The 22,319-nt window shown below is 42.3% G+C and overlaps 1 protein-coding gene across 3 annotated transcripts in view; it reads left to right on the top strand.

Moving 5' to 3' along the window:
• The window catches only part of cadm3 (cell adhesion molecule 3), an 83,993-nt gene that overhangs the window by 9,366 nt on the left and 52,308 nt on the right, over positions 1–22,319 (top strand). For 2 of the 3 annotated variants that reach the window (XM_052087416.1, XM_052087418.1), the window contains exon 3: positions 7,951–7,992. The exons of the other annotated variant lie outside the window; for it this stretch is intronic. In XM_052087416.1, coding sequence (XP_051943376.1) covers positions 7,951–7,992 — 42 coding nt within the window. The remainder of the gene's footprint in view (positions 1–7,950; positions 7,993–22,319) is intronic. 3 annotated transcript variants of the gene reach the window in all.

The following is a 22,319-nucleotide window of genomic DNA, read 5'->3' as shown; positions in this document are numbered from 1 at the left end:
AAACACTTCTGAGATAGATAGATAATAAAGAGGGCCAAAAATGACGAGGACACAGTTAAAAGTCAAATGACCATCATTTTTATTCTTTATTCTATTCTTTGTTTTTTACATTATGCACAACTCCCATTTACTGTGCAATAATCTAATTGTAGCATGTATTCGTTACATATTTTGATGCATTTTTATGCTTTAGAAAACATTTATGTATGAATTTTTTGGGGGGGGGCGTGGAACGGACTAGGGCATTTACATAGAAATGCGCCTCTACTTACAAAATTTTCTAGTTAGGAAATTTCTTCTAAAACCAATAAATTTCATAAGTAGAGGTACCACTGTACTCTTTTTTTTTTCACCAAAATGACACATCCAGCAATTCCTGAACCGAAACTGTGCTTGCAAGAATTTTATTCATATCGCAACACACAGCACCATTATGGTGCTTGCGTTGTAACCAACCACAGACTAATGTTACATTCATTGTAATAGTGGGTTTAGGATTAGGGTTTTCGTGTAGGTTTAGGGTTGAGGGGTAAGAATCCAACCTGTTTTCCCTTCAGAGCTCCAGTAGTGCTTGAGTTACAAAATGGACCTCTGCTGCAACTGTGGAATGAGATACGAATAGCGCCGTATAAGGGGAAATGTGCCTCTTTCACACTTCTAAATCTGTGCAATCTCATTAGTGGAAACGTAATTTGTAGCGCTTTTGTGGGATCTTAATAGCTTAAAGGAGGTAAAGTCTCATCCTGATACGGAATCCCTTTTGGATCCAAGGGAGCAAAATGCTAATACGGTGCCGCTCGCGCTTTACTTTCACAGGCGACAAATGGTAAAAACAAAAAGCCTTGGCTGTGGTTGTTGTTCTGAGCCTCTGATTGTTAGCGATTGTGCTGCTGAATCAGTCTTCAGTCAGTCACACCGCCGCAGAGCAGTGAGGAGGAAGAGGGAAGAGGATGAGGATGAGGGTGTGGTGGTGAGTGGAAGAAGTAGAAGAAGGGCGTCATAATGGAGTCTCCGCGCTAAAAGGGTCCTGAGGCACAAAGATCTACTTAGCATAAATTATTCAATCTTATGTATTACAGAGAGAGAGAGAGAGAACACCGAGCTCAGCAAATCAATGGATGACCACATGACACATCAGAGGACACAATCCTCCATCCGTTCATTAAACAGCCGCCGATGCATTCCAGATCGTCGATCTGTCCACCCATCCATCCATTAACGTGACCAGCCCATCCATCTCTTGCGCATCCGTCCATCCAACCATTATCAAGGTTTCCGTCTATCCTTCCACCTTTCCTTCGGCTTATCAGCCACTCATCCATCCGTCCATCCATTCACCTATATGTCTTTTCATCCAGCTGCCATCCATCCAGACCGTGCACCCACCCACTTGCTCATGCATCTGCTGACATCACAGTCGGGAAACATACATTTGTATTTTTTGGGCGAGTTATTGAGTTCAGTTATAGCCATAGGTTTGTTTTCTGTTAAAAATACAGTTACAGAAGAAGAAGAAAAAAAACAATTGTGTCAACAATCGTGGGGAGGATCAATATGCTGGGCGAACATCAGTGTGGTGGTATAGTGCCACCTGCTGCTTTGACCTGCACTTATTGGAAAGATTTATGTTGAGTTACTGGTGTGTCTTTTAACAATAGCAGTATATGTGAAGCTACGATGACGATGCAGAATTTGGGAGTGAATCTTGCTCGTACTGGCTGCGGTGAGGTTTTTTTTCATCAATCTGCCGCCTCGCCTTTATTGAGGGCCGCCACAAACGGGAGTAATAATTGCTTTTCTGTCAGATGCCGACCCTTCGCAAGTTAGAAGGTGGTCGCAAACCTATGGAAGAATCCAGAAAATAGCCTGACCCTCTGCTCGTGTATCCACATGTAAAACTATCTCAGGATGTCTTCTAAATGTCACTGCGAGTTTGGCGTGCGATTCCCTCGCAGAGCCCGCGAGGCGCACCTCGGCTTGTTAATGAGTCAGCGCTTATCAGCCGGCCTTGTTAACAGGCGTGGGGCCTGGCTTCCAAGCTTCCAAGCCGCCTACTTTTGCTTTTGTGCGCTCCGGCTAATGCGCTGCCATTCGCTCCGCTGCTGCTTTCTTGGCAGCCGTGGGGAAGATTCAGTGGTAAACAAACAGGAAGTCGGCATCCAGCCACGAAGACGGAGGCGGGCCTGTAGGGCTAAGGTGAACCCCAAGACGCTACATCTTCCTACACGAGCAACCTTTAATTTTCATTGTGGGCCTCAATTTGATAAATAAACATGAACTAAGAAACTGACCATTCTGACATCTTGGATCCATCCGTCAGAGTCAGACCCAACCCTCCACACATCTATCCAGATGTCAGGCTGATGAATAAAAAATAACAATCATAATAATTAAATGATGTGAAGGAAAATTGTAAATAGTACTGCGATTTATCCATTTGTGTTCATATTGTATTTAATTGAAAGATGTTTGTTGTTTTTTTTTCTCTTTCTCCTTTCTTCTTTCTACATACATTCTTGCTGCTGGAGGCTGTAAATTTCCCCAGTGTGGGACGAATAAAGGATATCTTATCTTATCTTATCTTATGCCCATCCATCCAGGTCTTTGATCCACGAATGCAATGTTTCGGCTATCCATCCATTTGTCCTGCATCCGTCCGCCTATCCATCCATTTACTCATCTGTCCATCCGTCCACCTGCCGTCCATACAGCCGTCCACTCCGTGTTTCCGTCTGCCGAGCCGTCCCTCTGAACATCAGTCCTACATCCATCCACTTGTCCTCCAGTCTGTCCAATCCGCCCATCAGTTCATTCATGCGTCAGTCTGTTCATCCATTCGCCCATTCATTTGTCCCTTCATCTGCCATCCATCTATTCTTACATCTTTATTGTCATTCAAGTCTGTCCATCTGTTCCTGCGTCTGTTCCTCCGCCCATCCAGCCGTCCACCCCTGATACATCCATCCACTTGTCAATCATTCTGCCTGTCCATCCATCCACCCATCCTTCTGTTCATCCATCTATTCGTGCATTCCCCATCCATCCGTCCGTCCATCTGTCCGCTTGCTATGCAGGTGGCAGGCTTTGCCTGCGGGCTCTTCGCACCCTCGCGGCAGCACCTCGGTAATTGGGTCAGCGCGGCAGAAACGGGGCACAGCCGGCCGATGGCGTGCCTAATCTGCGTGGCCTTCCAAGAGCCACCTTTCCCTCGGCACGGCTGCACATCCAGCTGCGGAATTGGCCGTGCAATTAATGCCTCCCCTTCGAGGAAGATTGGGAGTTGACACGTCGGCGGCTGCACACACGCGGTAATAAGCACTGACATGGAATAGATGGGACTCGTGGCATCGGTACGCTGCCGGGAAGAGCTATAGTTGGATTCTACTTGGGTTATTGCTACCCGATGGGGCTAATTATTACGTCTCCCTTTGAATCCCTTTCACACTCCCGTCTATTTCCCAGCTCACTGTCTTGTGTATAAGGTACCATTATGGAACGCGGTGGTGACTTTGATCCTTGAATTTGTCTTATTCTGACGTAATCTCAGAGAATTGTGTGTTCGCGGGTTAGCGGGAAATTTAGCGTATCGTGCTTCACACCCTCACTCATTTGTGTTGAAAGCAATTAGATGATTTCACAGTGGCTTTGTCGAAATTGACTTATCAGGGGCGTAACAGTGGAGATTTGTTTAGCTGGCCATCTCAGATTCAGCAAAGTGAGCGTTCACGCAGCCGCTGTGTGTCAGCACATCGAGATTTGCGAGGTTGGAAGAAATTGCTTTCAACATAAAGGGTATTGGCCTGTGAATCTCTCGTGTTAAAAAAACAAAAAATCTGCCTCTGATACGTACTGCAAGGAAGAAGGGGAAATTTGCTGGACAATGCAGTCTCTGCAGCTTTACGCATTCGGATAATTTGCCTCGCAAAGTCAACCTGCAAATTGAATATGTTCTTCTAATGTACGGTAAGAGACGTTTCTGGAAGTGTTGCTAAAGCATGTCAAATGCAATTAGCTACTTTCACGCTGGCTTTCCGGTAAATCAACTCATGAGAGTTGGGGATGGAATGAGCTGTTATTTCAGAAGGGAAGGCTCGCCAAGTTGGCTGACAGCCCTTAGAAAATGGCAATTGTGTTTTTTCTTTTCATGTCGCGGTATTGATTCTAGCGCCCCCTGGTGCCCCGAAGTGGAACAGAGGATGACATCCATCGTCTCTCTTTCATGAATTACTGCAGCTTAATGTTACTTTTAACGGCAACAGTGCTTCAGGGGATTTCAGCAAAGTGGCTGCGTGCTCAACGGGCCTCTTAAGTAACGCATCAGTCTGCAAGCATCTCTCATCTCTCACGAATCTGTCTACACGCTTCTCTCAAGGTCGGGGAAATTTTACCATCTGCCTTCCATGCACCCGTCCTCTCACATCTGCCCGTCCGTCTGTCCAGTCATCCATCACTCCATCCGGGCTATACAGTGCATCCGTGCCTGTCTGTTTGTCACCTCGTTCATCTGTCCTCCTGTCTGTCTGTCTGTCTGTCTGCCCAGCCTGCCTATTCATCTGCTCATCCATTCATCCAGCGTCCGCTCCTCCAATGTCTGTCCATCACCACATCTGATTGTCTCTCTTTCCCTCCGCCCATTCGTCCATCCTTTTGCCCACTCGTATCTGTCTGTCCATCTGCCTAATTGTTCCTGCGTCTGTTCTTCTGTCCATCTGCCAATTTATCCATGCATCTGTCCACTTGTCCATTTGTCTGTCCATCTAGCCATCCTCACACCTGTCGATTAGTGTGTCCATCAGGCCGTCTCTCCCTTTGCCATCCGTCACCCATACATCTGTCCACTCATCCATCCATCAGTCCATCAACCATCCGCCCATTTAGCCATACTTGCCTTTCACGTCCATCCATTCATTAGTCGTTCCATCTGTCTGTCCATCTGCCCAAGTCCACTCATCGACGCGTCTGTGCATCTGTGCACGCATCTGCCCAGACATACATAAGTCCACTCGTTCACCCATCCTGCCATCCGTCTGCTCATACCTCTCAAGGTCGAAGAAAATTACGTCGAGCTACCGGGCCTTGAAAGCATCACCGCTGCCGATTAAACAAACAACAACGAGCGCAGTCCAGGGATGAATTAATTCACCTTGTTTCCGCAAACGAGAGCCCTCATTAACACCCCCTCCCCTAAACTCTGTTTTGATCATTTACCTCATTCGACCTCATCCCTGCCCCTCGTTATCCGCCGGAAATTCTCCAACGGACATCTTTTAATTGATTGCCGCCATTTCGTTGAGGCATTCCCGGCCGGGGAGAGCCAGGATTTAGAGACAGGCGCGCCTTTGTCGGGCAGTGACATGCATGTGTGCCGCTTCGCTATCGATCCCGCCTGAGTGCCAAGGGTCCGGTGTGAGAGTATGAGAGAGCTCAGTTTGCCTTTGTTGATGATGCCATCATTTCACCCGCTGCCTTGGGAGAGGCTTCTTCGCTAAGTGTCTCTTTATAGCCAGATAAAGCCGTTGTAATTCATCTGGGTTTCTCCTTGGAGGAGGTATCTTGACTTCTCTTGAATTCACACTCCATTCTCTTTCGGTGGGATGCAATCCCTGGTGTCTGATTAGGTGGGATTCTGGTTTGTGTGGTCTTTTGCTGCATTTCAAATTCCAATGTTAGGTTCTGCAATTACATTTCATGAGTGGCTGATTGTCACTCACTTGTTTTCCTGTGATTATTATGTGAAATGATTGAAAAGCAAAGCCATGAGAATCTCTGTCACTGAACGAGGTGGTGATTGTCAGGAGTCTCTCAAATATCTGCATCGGTTTGAGCTACAATGCCTCGGGCAGTTCCCTTTTTCTTTGTCAATTGCGCCTTGTTGTTGGTGGTTCAATGACCAAAAAAATAAAATAAAATACAGCCGTATAAGTAATACCTCAAATCGTTGTTTCCCGATAAGAAAAAAAAAAAACAGGGTTCGCAGTCTTTCTGTGGGAGCGAGTTGGTTATGTGTGTGAGGGTCAGTCTCTTGCTGTGCAGGTGTGCATTGTAAAATGCAATTGTCCAGTTTAGTCGCAATCAGCTCGGGGTACAGCCCGGCCTTAAGGTGGTCCAAATTTGGCCGATTACCCGCTCACATGGGGACCTTTTAAAGTGGACCACAATCGCTTATGCCGGATCCAGTCATATTCTGGTCACGTCAAAGTCTTGTTGGCCTTTTCTTTTGCTAAGTTCCTCTTTACGGCCAGATAAAGCTGTTCGAATCCACCCGGGCGTTCAAATGGAAATACAGTTGGCACTGATGCCGGAAGATTAGAGAACCTGACCTCACCGGATGTCAGCTCTGTGCAAATTGTACAAAGTTTAAGAACTTGTTTTTGGATGAGAAAAGTGGTTGGATAATGCCCTTGTGTATAGGACGTATATGTTTTATATATTGGGATGGAACAATCGGTACAGTACAGAGGCGTAAACAACGGGGCGGCTCAGCCTCTGTCAAGCGAAATGCTTTTGACATTCACCTTCATCACTTGGGCTTCTCTGAAACGTCAGAAATCAACAAATTATGTTTATGACGATTTGTGTGTGTTTGAAGCTTCTTAATGGTGCACTTACCCACGTCAAAGAGGACCAAATGGCTCAAGGTGTCTCGCGGTGCGTGCGTGCGTGTGTGTGTGTATGTGTGTGTGTGTGTGTGTGTGCGCCTTGTGTCATGCGAGGCTGAGTAAAGCAGCTTAGAGGCAGGAGCATATTCTTTTCCGAGTAAATCTCATTCATTTGAATTAGCTGCACATTTAGCGCAGGTCCACCTGGATGGACGCTTGGTCACGGCGGTCAGCAGGCCATGCGTCGGTATTGTCGCCACGCATTCGTGCATCTCATGAGTTTGTACGTACCCTTGTGAAAAATGACTTTGATGTTTACGGCAGACCCAAACTTGTCTTAAGTCACACCCTTAAAACTGTTGGGTTAAAAATAACCTTAGGTAGTTTTTTGTGTGTGTGTGGGGGAGGGGTATTTTGAAGCAAGCGAGTTTTAAAGATACAATACAATACAATACAATACATTCTGATTTATATAGCGCTTTCACAACAGCGGCAGCTGTAACAAAGCGCTTTACAAAACAGTTAACATAAAGTAAAATAATAAACACAACACACAACATAAAACACAAACAGTCGTGCAGTCCTAACCACTTTTCCGTCACACGCTTTGTTGTTTGAAGCGGTTTGAGATGAAAGAGGAGAGAATCAAGAATAAATAAATAAAGATGTAGGTTACAGACTAAATTGTTGTTGATTGATTTATTTTTAAATACAAGACGTTCATTGAAAACTGTATGGTCTTCCCTGTCTACAAAAACACCGATATAATTGCCGTTGGGCCAGTTATGGGCAGTTCGTTTACCCACCACTAGTCTAAATAGTCTTGGATCTTGCACGATGCATGCCCAAAGATTTCAAATGGTCTTTGATGTTAACAAACACGTCTTCCTTCGGTTAACTGTAAGACAGAATTTCTTTCATTCCGAAAACAGCTTTGATATCCGAGGATGCTAAATTGTTATCAAATGTTTTACAAAGTGATCATCTTCATGGTGTCTTTGATGTTTACAATAACTTGTAAAACGATTCTTAAAAACCTGACACAATCATCATTGACGTTTATCAAAATACACACAGGCTTAAAAACTGTCTTTGATTTGAAAGAAATGATCCTTTTTAGCAGCATTGAAGACTCGACGTGATCTTTGATGCTCATCGTGACTCGGAGACTTATCATAGACTCCTAATTGTCTTTCATGCTTCCGTGTACTTCAAATTGAAGACTGATGGTTTGTAGCACACTAAATTGATGTTTTCATACTTTAGTTGCATCGGTATCGAACAAAATTGTCTTTGATGTTTACAAAAACGTGTACGTCGGGCTTGTTGAAGACCAACTGCGTGTTTTTAGGTGGAGCTCACGTCAATTTCTTGATGCGTGCTTCTTTTCAAGGTATTTTTTTCTTTCTTGCAAGACATTGCTTTTGTGATGCTTTTCTTCCCCCCTCCCCTCGTCCCCCACTCCTCGACATTGTTTTTCCTCCTCTGCGCTTTGTGCTCCCCATCATTAGCACTCGCTAGCTTCTTTTCTTCCTCCGCCATCTCGCCCCTATCGCATGGATTCCTCTTGTTCCCGCGCATGCCTCCATTACCGCCCATGTCTTCTCTGCTAATCAGCTTATCCACCATGTGTCCAAGCTGCCGTGTCTGCCTTCCTCCTCCCTTTTGTTTTCCTGTTCATTCAGCCGGCGGATTAGAGACGCCTGTTTGCCGCCTTTTGTCTGCGTCGCAAGGCGATGGCCGAGACGGACGCAAAATGACAGAGCAGTCAAAACAGTCCGAATGATTTGGCAGAATTTTTTTTCTTCCCTTTTTTAACCTGAACATCGGAAATTGTCTTTATGAAACCACAGATCTGAAGTTAAATGAGGATGTTAATTGTCTTTGATATCTATAAAAAAATTTGGTTCACGGAACAATCGAAAATGTCTCCGATGTTGACAAAAAATGAGCTCCAGGTTAATGGAAATGTCTTTTGGCTTCTTTACAAACTTCAGATTATCTTTGATATTCATGAAAAACATGTTGAATCCCTGAAAACTAAATGACCTCATTGGCTTTGATGTTCTTTGACATTTACAAATTCAAGTATCTCAGGATTCTAAATCAGGGGTGTCAAACTCCTTTTTGGAAGACTAAATAAATTTAGTGGGTTAATTACATTTTCCACAAAATGTTCTTGCACAGACTTAAGTTCACCGAGGAGGCCAAATTGTCTTTTGATGTTTGTGAAAACACATTGCAAACCCGATTTGTAGAGCTTTGATGTTAGACTGCACCACATGGCCTCGTGTCTCAAAGTATACTCACAGATATTGATGATGATGATGACGATGAGCCACGCAGAATTCACCCCGAGACCCGCGTGTGCGCGAGGCGCGCAAGTGTACCTGAATCCCTGCCATTGACTGATGGCCGATCGATCGCGCGGCCATATTCGTAACGATTAAATGCCAGATGCCTTTTTTTTTTTTGCGTCCTGGGCTGCAGCTGTCACTGGCAAAAAAGAGTCATCCCTCTTTAAAAAAGAAAAACAAACTCTCAAGGTTAACCGAGTGAAGTGATTTCTGTGTTCCCCGGCCGACAGGCACACTTATTTATGTTGGAAATTCAAACACGATCACTCAATTGCAGTATTGCGGCTATCGTGCCTATTGACGACAAGCTATCGGTACAGGTGACAAAAACATCGAATAATTGTCGAGAAGACGGTTGGCAGATAATGAGATGAAAACAACAAAAACGTAATTGAGCGGAAATCTGACATTTCGCAAGATGACATCATTTAGGATTCAATGTAGCACTAAAACGAGCCGCTAACAGTTTTAATTAAATTTGACCAGACTAAATAAATAACTGTTTAACGAGTGACAGTGAATTGTATTGTTTGTGAAAATGTGTACCTTAATCCACCATTCAATTATCTTTGATATTTACGAAATATCGTTCTTCTCGTCATTTATAAATAATCTTTGACTTTTGTGAAATAGCTCGCTTTGGCTTAATTGTATCGTCGTCTTTGATGTTTCTGAGAATCGTTTTAAGCGAAGATTGTCTTGTTTGAGAAATGACGTACTGCGGTTTGTAAACTCTGAGTTGTCCAATTTTTACCAGATGCTGTCTGTCCCTTAGCTTAATTGAAGACTAAATTGTCTCTTGGTTTTATGGATGTCGGAAGTTAGGTAATCAGAGATCTAAAATTGTCATTGACGGGTGTCAGCATTGTGCTCAACTGAAGGCGAATTTTTTTTTTTTTTAGGATATTTTCGGAAACTATATTTTAGGTTCAGTTAAGACTCCATTGTTTCAGTGTTTATTAAAATGTGTTGTTTTGATTCATAGAAGCCTAAATTATCTTTGATGTTCTGTGGAAAAAATGTTTTTTGACATCTAGGGAGTTACTTAAATTACCTTTTGAAGATTTGTAGTCCATGTTTAATGGGCAATAAAAAAAACTTGGAAATACTTACTGTACTGAAAGACACAAAATCTGTGACATGATAAATACCCGACGTGTTCTTTTACTATGTCCTCCATTATCAAGAGGTGGAACAAAATTTTGATGCCTCTTACAAACTGTCCCTGTGCCTTTGACCCTCCCCTTTTTCTTCTCATGGGGACATAAGCATCTTTCGAGCTGGAGAAGCGTTTGATTTCACTTACAAGTTTAATAATCTCAATACATTGCCGTGCGTGTCATCAAATGTAAAAAAAAATGTAGGGGCTCGCTGTACCGCCAGAATTGACGGGGGAACATTGTTTTATTGCTGTTACCGTCAGCCTTAGTGATTGAGACGATTAAACGGAACAAACACAAGAAATCCTGCTGTGCGTCGTCACTATTGTTAAACGCGACGCAGTCGGCAACCACCCGGTTACACGTCTTAGCAAAAAACATGTGCATCAGCCTAATTGTTGAGAAAATCCTCTTTGAATATTGCAAAAAATAGACATTTAAACAAGTTTTTCTTGAGGTTCGAAGTTAAAATTCTCGACGTTCACAGTTTGATTTATTTTTAGGGGAATGTATACTTTCAGTTCATAGAAATGCTTCATTGTCCTTGATGTTTATAAAAAAATAGACTTGTTGTTTATGAAAAGATGTGTTTTAGCCGAACGGAAGACGTAAAATTGTCTTCAATCTCAAACCGAAACGTATATGAAGTTCACTGACGCCACTTGTCTTTGACGTTTGCAAAAAAATCACCTACCAAATTTTGTACATGTCATTCATATGTTTGAAATACGTTCTCAAAGTTGCAAAATTGTGTATTTTACGTTGATTGGAGATTGTGGAAAATGCGTCTCGACGGAATCATCTTTATCATACATATGAAATCACCTCCCTCACCTTCACCCAACACAAAATTTCTTTTGATGCTTCCATAAATTCGTATTTATAATATTCAGCAACAAAAAAAAAACACACACACACACGTAGCATCTCATTTCAAGCCTTGCTGTTCAAAAAAACTCATTTTGTGACCTTTTCATGAAAATGTCTACTTTTGCGACACGGAAGACGGTCTTGGGTGTTTTTACCAAACCACCAACAGCCCGTCTTGTTTTTTTTTTTTTTTGACAAACTTTTTTGTCAGGCATCAAAAGCAGTGTTCCGTACCACAAATTTACTACCGGCTGGCATCGCTCCGGTGCTTTCCAATCTCGGCGTCCCACACGCTGCGCTGCCATTAGACGCCACGCCGCATTATTTAAAATGCCCTTTGCGGGAATACAGTACCTGGCATTTAGTGTCAGCCATCATTTACGCCGCCGTTATAATTGGTTCAAGCTTTCGCACGTGCCCCTGTGTAAAGCAAAGGCGGTGGAGGGAATGTGGGGGAGGCGAAGGGGGGGCTGTTGCAATATGGGAGGTGGGAGGATCATTAGACGTGATAGCGATGTACTTTTCAAGTGGAAAAGGTCGTCTTTTATGAGGCCTTCTTGAAAGGAAGCAAGAATGATGACGCGCGGCTTCTCGCCTGAAAAGGGGCAAGGGATGTGAGATGGTGAGGTACGGCGTAAAAGGGGCGGGGGGAGAGGAGGGGTAAGACGGAAAGGGATGGGCGCTTTTGGGCGTCATTTGGGAAGCTTGCAGGCTACGGGGTGAGGTTGAATGTCACCAATCCATATGCTTAATGTATCCTCAGCACATTTACTTGAGCACCAGACATCAAAACTCAACACTTTCCTGTGGCGGGGTGTTTTCCCCCCACACCATTTGCACGACGGTTCTCCATTTGGAAGAGAAATTGGGAAAATTGTGTTGAAATACTGCGGGAGGCTCTGTGAAGCTGTGAAGTCCTTTCATGTTTATTTCAAAAGTGTCCAAGTTGTCTTTGATCACTGAATTGTCTGATTTTTGTGGAAAAAATGTTTTGTTTACAAAAATGTGTAAGTTAGTTTGAGCCTTTTTTTTTTAATATTCTGACATTTGCACAAGTGCATATGTCCGTAGCTACTTGAAATTTTTTTTTCTTGCTCACTCCCTTTCTCCACTGACTGCTTCCTACCTTTTTTCAGCACTCCTCCATTTTCACTTTTTATGTTGTTGCTTACTTTTTCCTGTTTACTAACTTTTTCCAATCCAACGTTTTCTCTTATTTGCTACTTTATTCCGGTTTCCTGCTTTTCACTGTTTTCAAATCTCATTTTCTACTTTTTCCATTTTTGTGTTTTGTTTTTACTCTTTCGTACTTTTGCTGGATTTTGCCGCATTTCCTACCTTTTATCCTAATCAGGCCTGTTTCGTTACTTTTTCGTTTTTCGAATTTTTTCTCACATTTCCTACTAAATTCCTCTCTACCCACCCCCGCCCACTGACTTTTTGTCCCAGTTCTGACTTTTGTCCCGCTCCCAACCTTATTCCTGTGCCCCCACCATTTTCTGTTCTTTTTCCGTTTGCCTTTTATCCAATCGTAGAACGTTCCCATTTTCTCACGTTCTTGATCATTTTCTTCTGTAACTTTCTTTTTTCCCGGTGATCAACTTTCCCATTTCCACACGCATCTGTTTTCTTTTGGACGAGTTTGTCTGCAGTTTCCTACCTTTTCATCTGTTTCCCACCTTTTTTTCCCTCCTCCTGTTATCGTTTTTGAGCCTTTTTCCATATTTCTGTTTGCTGTTTTTCCTCCCCATCTGCCACTCCCCCCTTCTTCTACCTTTTTTCCCCATTCATTGCCTTTTGCTCTCTTTTCCGTTTTCCTTCCTCCCGTTTCTTACTTTTCACGCCCCTGACCATTTTTTCCTACTTTCCTCCCTGCTATATATAAATATTAACATTTAATATTCTCCCTGTTCCCCCCACCCCCAATCATTTCGTTGATTTTTCCCCAGTTCCCATCGTCCACGCCCTGTTCACGACCTTTTCCTTCTGACCTTTTTGCCATTCATACCTTTTGTTCCAACCTCTCCCGCTTTCTATCTTTGTTGTTCAGCCCACACTTGAGTGTCATTAAGATCTTCTACTTTCCCAAGTACGAGAGTACAACCACACATTCGCTCCCCCTTTTTTTTCTCTTTGCTACCCCCCCTCCCTTACCCTCCCTCGTTTCCCACTTGTTTTTTTTCCCAGTTTATTATCTTCCATTCTCGTTTTGTAGCTCAGCCCAGTGCGTACTTGAGTGTCATTAAGACTATTTTTTTTCTCTCTCGATCCGACAATGGTGCTGAATGCCAAAGGCAGCAGCAGCAGTGCCATTGTTTTGTTCCTGATTGTCTTCCCCCCCCCGCCCTTCTCCGAATGTGATGTGTTCTAAAGCGCTATGCTCCAGTGGCTGTCGCCTCGCCGCAATAGCATCCTTGGCCCCCAATTTGTGTCGACTCAGGCCTTTGAGTGGAATCTGCATGTTGGACGGCGCTTTATTGAATACTCTCAATTACCTTTAATGTTTTACAGAAAACACCTATGGTCGATTCATTAGAGACTAGATTATCTTGGATGGGTAATACAATACATAGTGCTTGTTCGCTTCATTAACGATGAGATTGTTTTTGATGTGTGGGGAAAAGCATACGTCAGGTTCATTAAGACAAAATGGTTTTTGACATTTGTAAGGATGCGCACGTTAAGCAGAATGGCTCTTTCAGTGGCAGCCGTTATCATCGCAAGATTCCCCATATTGCGACCGTGAAAGAGAGAGTAAACTCTCTTCCAGGACCCAAAAGGTTTCTTGATTTTTTTTTCCCCCATTCTTTTGTAATCAGTAGTAAAACATGGGTTGGTGTATGTACTAAAAACTCAGGTTTCTAACCAAAAAGTGGAAAATATAGTCGTTTTTTTCATTTGTTTGTTTTGGAAAACAAACAGAAAAATGACTTTTGTGTCATTGCAATCTATAAACAAAAAAGACAAGACTGAAAGGGCTTTTGATGGCAAAATAAATCATGTCATTTATTTCCAGGTATACAACTCTGCCGTGAGCGACGCTGACTCACGGCTCAGGACTCCAGTTGAGCGTTTCACTCCATGAACTTTGTCATCTTTTCTCTTGTCAGCTCTTCTCACGATCACGACATCCAGTTTCTCCCTCCTGCCGTGATATGTTACGTTGCACACGTATGCATACTCTCTTGTGACGAGTCAGAACGACCTTGATGAGACCTGCAATGTTAATTCTGGATATTCCAACTCATTTTAAGTGCCTTGAGATACACTTGAAGCGACTTTTGATTGATTTATTTATTTTTTGATAGGAGCCATCATTTGGACAGTTTTTTGCCTTGACTTGTGAGTGCAAATTTGAGATAAGAGCACTTTTAGTCGCAGTGAATTACACACACTTCACAAAAAGCGGCATTTTGGACAATTTTGCCATTTCATCCAAAAAAAACTTCACGCTGATTGCCACTCAATATTGGCATTTACTGTCAAACTAAACATCAAACAAAGAGAATGGCGCTTTTGTGTATTTAAAACCCCCAAAGAACGTTGCTTTCAGAACTGCACGCTATCTTATTGCTAACATATAATGGAAAATACCATTGACGTGCGAAAGAACCCTAAGCAACGTATAGTTGGAAAACAGTTAAGCAACATATAAGACAGATAATGTAGCAATACTCATGGAAATATTCTATGTCCTCTATGAAAACATAATGTATAATCTTACAGCTTCTTACTTACAAGGACTATTCTTCTTTGTCTGTGTTCAATCACTGTATTCAATACGCTCGCCATTCCGCTTTGTCTACTGAACAGTTCCTCTGATGATGATGTGATGATGACAATTATAACAATAGCGATGATTTGTTGATACGTAGCCGGTGCTAATTGGATGACATTTGCGTAAAAGCGCAGATCTAAGTGCGCTAACGAGCTGCACAACGTTATGGAGTCATCGGCCCGGAGGCACGATGACTATTAGCGTCGCTAACGCGGCTACTGTATGTTTGATGAGCGCCTCGCGGGGAACGTGTGATGATAGCGACGCTGTTCAACTTCCTCCAGGCTAAAATTCTTTCTGATGGAAGTAGAGAGTTACAGTTTACCCTCCTCATTTTCTTCTTTCGCCTTGTTTTTTTCTCCCCCTCCACTCTATGATGAATATTTAAAGAGTTTTGCGGTTTGTGTATCAGCTCCGTGTTATGTCTTCATTGGTACTAAAAAAGCTCCTGGACATTTAGTGTTGTCGACTCTTGAAGGTCTCTGCTTTGATCCGTGTTTGTCGAAAAGGATCAGCCACATTTTACGCTTGTTTTCATCCCGACCTTTTTTCCATTTTTTTGTCAGCTTACCTGTAATACTCTGCCTGCAAGGGCAGCAAAGTAGGGTTTCAAGACGGGGTGAGCGTTTCAAAGCCGAGGTTAGTATTTCAAGTTCAGGTTTCAGAGACAGAGCTCAAGTTTTAAAGGGTTAGGGCTTTTCAAAACTCGCCTAGTTCAAGTTCAGGTTTCCAGTGATTGTTTCAACCTTTGAGTTAGGATCAAAGGGCAATGGGGTTTTTAAATAGGGTTTCAAATGACAGTTTGAAGACACGGTGCTAGGGGTTTCATGGTAGGGTTTTAGGTTGGTACGGGGTTAAAGCCGAGATAAGAATTTAAAGATTGGGTTTCAAGCCAGGATTGGGGTTTTAAAGTATGGTTTCGAGACAGGTTTAATGCTTCAAGTTTTCAAGTATCATTTTAAGTAGGAATGGACAAGTAGCGATACTAGGTATCCGTAGCAGAGCGATACGGGCCACCGCCTTACCAGCCACAGATACTCACGAAAATCTGACATACAATACAATACATGCTGATTTATATAGCGCTTTCACAACAGCGGCAACTGTAACAAAGCACTTAACAAAACAGTTAACATGTAGTAAAATAATAAACAACACATAACATAAAACACGGACATAGAACAAGCCTTCCTCAGCAGTAGGTTGCACTATTCTCTAAATCTGCGTCAGAAATAATTTTTTGTCATTGTGTTAAATGAAATTGTATACATCAAAAGTATGAGAGGTATTGTATTTGGTATCAGTGAGTACTCAAAGAGTGAATACTACTATCGGTCTGAAAAAAGTGGTGTCAAACATCCCCAATTTCAAGTAAGAGTTTCACATAACCATTGCTAGTCAAAGTAAATATTTCAAAGGGTCCGGCGTTTTAAAGTAGAGTTTCAAGCTAGGTTTAGGGTTTCAGTGTGTGTTAGCATTTAAATGGTAAAGTTTTAAAGTAGGGTTAGGATTATTTAGACACAGTCCACGTATCAAAGTATCAAAACAGGGTTAGGTTTTCAAATTTGGGTTTCAAGCCACGGGTAAGGTTACTGAGTATGGTTTCGTTAAGGGTAAGCCTCTGCCTGAATGGATGACAAAGTAGGATTTCAAGATTAGATTGGACCGAGTTTCAAAGTCGGTTGTGGGGCTAGGATTAGGGTCCTGAGAGAACTTGTGTTTCAAGTGTTTTGTAATTGCTTTCTTAAGCTTTCGTTAGTATTTCAAACAAGTGTTGAGGGCTTCAAAGTAGGGTTTCAAGCCAGAGTTAGGGTTTTCATGTCATGGTTTTTTGGGGGGTCTCAAATTGGGGTTCCATGACAAATGAGTGTTTTGAGTCCTTGTTCGGCTCTTTAGATAATGGTCTTAAGCCCCGGTTATGTAAAAGGCGGCGAGGTCTTGGCGAGGTCACTGGTATTGAGTTTCAGGACCGGTTTAGGATTTGAAGTGTTGTGTATTGTGGTGCATATAAGGTCTACAGGTTTGATGTTGTCTTAAAAGCTGAGTGACATTCTGTGCTTGTTTTCCTTTTTGACTTGCGTCTGACAGGGCATATGGGAAATGGCAAAAGGACGTTTGCGCCAGGAATGGGCGCCCGGCGGCGGGATCGCAACGTGCTGACATTTCCTCGGAAAACAACAAGGCAGGCTTTGAGATGATTGACACTCCGCATTAGAAACATTCAATATTAAATCAAGCGAGCGCACGTTCGTCAGCCGGGAAATCAATGAGCCATTCCAGTGGCTGGCCATCCAATTTACTTCATGTTATTGATTGATCAGCTCGCACACCCGAAAATATCAACAGCACCAAGGACTCGGAAGGGTCGTTGATGTTGACGAAAGCGCCAATGTCAAGTCAGTTAAAGACTTCAAAGTTATTAGGGTTGAACGTTTGGGTTAAGGTTTTGAATTTAGGATTTGGAGCTGGAGCCTGGATTTTATACAGCGGTCAGGGTTCAAGGTTAGAGATGGCGAGGGGTTTCAAAATCAGTGTTGTTCAATGTTATAGGGTTCCAAATTAGGGTTAAAATTTGGGGCTGGACTTTCAAATGAAAGACTACGTTAGGGTTTCAAATTCCATTTTGAAACATGCGTCAGTGGTGCAAACAGTGGTTAGGGTTTAGAATTATTGTTTCGTTCTTGGGTACGGGTTTAATGAAGAGTTTTGACCCAGGGTTAAGGTTTCGTGCTTGGCTTTCAAATTAAGGTTTCAAGACTGGTTCGGAATTTACAGTCTTGGATAAGGTTTCAAATTTGAGTTTCAAGCCTCGATTACAGTGTCAACCAAAGGTTAGGATTTCAATTCAGGCTTTCAAGGGAGACATCAAACTTCCAACTGAAGGTTAGTGTTACAAGTTTATGGTATGGTTTCACAGTAAGGTTTCAAAGATTGTGCTTTAAAGAAAAAGTCTTTTACTGTGTTGAAGACTGAAAATCATCTTTGCTAACACTCATCAAACTGCACAAGTAACCTGACAAAGCTTGATTGAAACCAAAGACATTACGACACAAACCGCTATTTAAACCCGATCCAGATTACAAAACCAGGCGGAGGACGCGTCGTCCTCCTTGAGCGTGGACCTTCAGTTCCGTGCCAAACATGCGGTACAGTAGCGGGAGTGGACGGCACTTGAAGACGTGGCATTAAGGCGCTTAAGAGGCTTATTCAATTAACAGTGGGTCAAAGCACAAGACTGACCCGCTTCAAAGTCGAAACAAAGACACGTTCAAGGAGCCTCAATCATTTTGCCTGGCTGGCGTCCTTGACTCCATTGTTGTTCGAACAGTTAACGTTTCAAGTATTCATAACTGAGTTGTTTTGAATTTGTCTCAAAGCGCATTGCCATGGTCCTATATTTATGTTTATAAAAACATTAAAAAAATTTTATTGACTACACTTTAGTCTTTGATGATTCCACACTTAAATTAAGATTACCGGTAGTTAGCCATTGAAGACTATAACTTGCTTACCAATCATATTTGGAGTGTTCCGCCAAATTGTCTTTGATATTTACGAAAAACACATAAAATATGGCAAAATTGTCTCTTTTCAAAACTCAAAAGTTGTCTTTGACTTTAACAAATACGCATACTTGTGGTTTGTTTGAGATGGAATTATCCTGGCGTTTCATTCATTGAACGCAAATTTGTCTTCGATGTTGACAGTCTAATTTATGAGAGGTCTTTTGAGACGCAACGTTGTCTTTGATGCTTGTGACAACACGGGAAATTTGGTTTGTTCAAGGATATGCGTCTGCAATGGTTGCAGAAACAGTGATTTATTTCATTGGACACTTGAAACTGTCTATTTCCAAAAACATATTTTATTTCATATGCCCAGGCCTCCAAATTGACGGTTCGATTAGTTGAAGATGGCATATCATCTTGAATGCTTCTGGAAGTGTCTTTGATGTTTCCAGAAACATTTATGGAAGATTCATTGAAGACTCAAACTTGTCTTTGATGCTAATATAAACATATAAACTCTCTTGATTGTTACACCAACAGCATACTTGTTTTTGATGTTTAAGACTAGACTGGTTTTAATGTATTTAAAAAACATGCACTTTGTTCATTAAATAGTCTTTGATGTTTGATCTGTTGAAGACTGAATTGTTTTCAAAATCATATTTACTTCAGCAACAACTCAGAACTGTCTTTGATGTTTAGGGAAACACATACTTATGTCCAGACTTGAAGTTGTCTTCGATATTTAAGATTAAGAGGCTAATTCAATAAGTGCAAGGCCAAAGGTAAAAAAAAAAAACAAAGGTGCGTTCAAACCCGCCCGCTCCCTCCCTTTGTACTGTGCAAGTCCTTGAGGTTGTTGTCATGTCTTTGACTGGGACTTAGCCGGAGCGGCCGTCACGAGAAGATGTGTGCGCGGTTATTCCTTAATGCTGTAAATCCCGTCATTCTTTGTGGCACTGGCGGAATTAGCTGCAGGCACCAAGATGCGCCGGAGTGACGGCTGCGTCTTCTCCAAACAAAAGATGGCTGACAGGACGAGCTGGCCGAGGGGAGGATGTGATGCCACTCTCCCGCTTTCATGCGCAAAGTGACGGCGTCCATTTTCACGTCAAGCGCTCGTCTCCTCGCCACGGAAAAATATTTGCTGTGACACAATGAATATTCTTAGCTTGGGTTATGGTTTCAAAATAGGGTTTGAACCAAGCAGCGTTTCGAATTATGGTTTCAAACCAGGGTTTGGGTTGTTAAGTAGGGATGACGATACCAGGTACTAATATCGGGCCAATACCGGACTTATTTTAAGGTATCCGCTCCTCATGGAGGATGCCGATACTAACCCGCGAAAGTAGGGTTTTAAGACTGGGTTAGATGTTAAAATTAGGGTTTCACACAAGGGTTCGGTCCTTATAGTAGTGTTTCAAGCCCCGAGTCGGTTCTCAAAATAGTGTTTCAAGCGAGCGTTATGGTTTCAAATTAGGGTTTTAAGCCAGTGTTAACTTCAATTTATTATCTTCCTGTTGCAAACTACGCTTTGGTTTTCAAATTAGGATTTCAAGCGAACGATAGGGTTTCAAGCCTTGGTAAGGCTTTCAAATCAAGTTTAAAAGCAGCGTTGCAAGACAGGGTGGTGACTTTTAAGCCTGGGTTACGGTTCCAACTGAAGTTTTTTTTTGTTTTTAGACAGGGTTAGGCTTTTAAATTAAGGTTTCAAGCCTTGATTAGCGTTTCAATGTCGGGTTAGAAGACATGTTCAGAGTTTCAATCTAGTGTTAGAACATGATGAGCATTTGAAAGTACGGTTTCAAGCCTGGGTTAGGTTTTCAATTTAGGATTGCGTTTGTTGGTTCGAGCCTCTTTCTCGTTGTCTTTCTCATGTTGTACATTTAGCGTTGAAACATGATATGAAATATTCATCATAGTAATGTTGTGTTGGACGCGGCATTCGCTGGCCACGCGGGCTAAATAAACGCCCCATTTATTATTCATAAAGAGGTCAATAATTAGCGCGTTCGCTTCTTATTGCGCAAGCAAACTCTGAGTCAGTGGAGAGCACAAAGAATGGACACCTGAAGCTCTCAATGGGGATGCTGTCATAAATGTGACACGTCAGGACACAAACGTCAGGATTTCTTCAGGTTTACATGCACCTGCGATCGTTGAAAACTTGAATTACCTTTGACGTTGACCAAAAACGTGCAAGTCCTATCTTTGATGCTTGCATGACGAAATTGTTGTAAGTTTCTAAACTTGAAGTTGTCTTGGATGTTTATGTATATGGATTGACTCCAAATTGGCATTGATGTTGACTTAATCGCCTTTGATATTGCCACGCTAGGTTGGTTGAAGATTCTAAGCATTCTTCTTGAATGGAATAGAAAAGTCGCCAGTCTTCTGTGGCTTTTCAAAGTAGGATGGAAAAAAAAGAAAAAGACACCAAAAAAGCAGAAGCGGCATCTTCACAATACCGTCAACTACTACTAAAGCTATGAAAAATGTGCCAAACATTGCGGCCGTGTTCAGGGTCTTATTTTGTGACTCGGGTTATTTAGCGGCAAGATGCACAATAAGGCCGGGCGCCATGTTTTATTCATGGGCCTCCGCTTTCGTCAACAAAATTGGACTTCGTGTTCCTTCCTCGCCTTTTGTTATGCTGTACGTTTCTAATTTGCGGGAGACTTTTTTTTATTTTTTATTTTTTTATGAGCTGCATTGAGTTGGAAAAAGAAAGGCGCGTGCGTCGCTTCTGGCACTTTGGCAGCATTCTTTAGAAAATGTAAACTGTGGCGTTTGGACAAGTAATTACCTCAAACAAATGACGCTATTAGCACCGAGATTCTTTGTGTATAATTTTTTTCATTTTCTTTTTTAAGCGTGGTTCCTACGTCTGAATGTTTGAGGGAGTGGGGGGGAAACACACACAAAAACCCAAACAAACATTTTGTGGGGTTGTTTGTGTTGTTAGTTTCTGTTACATTGTTTAATATTTTGGAGCCAATCTCCGATCAGCAAGTTAAAAAAAAGAAGAAAATCTCAACTCAACTGTACTTAAAGAGCATTTTTAAACAACCACCGCCGTATACAAATTACTGTACACGGAGCAAAAATAAATGATATAACAACAAACAATGAAACAATCAATTACTAACAAAGGCAGTAGAAAGCACGAAAACAGGAAAACTAAAAATCAAGTCTCATGCTGAGTCAAAAGCCAAAGAATAAAAATCTGTTTTAAGACAAGTTTTAAAGATACACAGCAGCGAGGGTGCTTGCCGAACATTCAATGGGAGGGCATTCCAAAGAGAGAGACCAGTAATGGGAAAGGCTCGATCCTCTCTTTGCCCCCGCTGAGTTCTTGGTACTTCTAAAAGTGTGTGGTCCCCAGACCTGAAGCACCTGGCAGGTAATTTAAAGAGCTCAGAGAGGTAATTTAAAGAATTGAAAACAAATTATGGGATCTTAAAAATAACTCTAAAATGTATAGGGAGTGATGGAGACAGCGGAGAGGATGTTGTGGTCGCGACGGGACCCTTTCGCCGTCCTCTGCGTCCTCCGAGTTATCCCGTGTTCGTTTGAATTCGAGGTTAGGTGTGAAATCAGAGGCTGGAAATGGAGTTGTTCCAAAAAGATTTTATCTGAACGTTCAGGGCACAAATGCGACTGTTCCAATGCTTTTGTTTTTTTCCCGAAATTGTTCCAAATATTTTCTTTTACTAAAAGCATAACTGCTGCAGCGCTTTCTTTTCTCCCAAAATGCTTTCATTTATGAATAACAAAACTGTTGCAACACTTTTGTTTCTCCAGAAACTGTTCCAATAGCGACATCTACGAATAACATAATTGTTGCAACACTTTGGTCTCCAGCAGCTTCGAATAAATCTGTGGATGTGAAACCGCAAGTCAGCAAGGAGATGCATGCACAGTGTTGTCTGGAAAATTATTTTTGTCGCTAAAGCAGTTCAAGTCGTGGTCATAGCATAAGGTTGGATAGGGTTTGCTTTTTTTCGTGACTTTGCTGAAATCAAATGGCGAATTCACCGCCGATG

The sequence above is a fragment of the Hippocampus zosterae genome, chromosome 15 (assembly GCF_025434085.1).
Source record: "Hippocampus zosterae strain Florida chromosome 15, ASM2543408v3, whole genome shotgun sequence".
Classification (NCBI taxonomy): Eukaryota; Metazoa; Chordata; class Actinopteri; order Syngnathiformes; family Syngnathidae; genus Hippocampus; species Hippocampus zosterae.
Note: the sequence above shows the minus strand (reverse complement) of the source record. Positions and strands in the feature narration are given on the sequence as shown.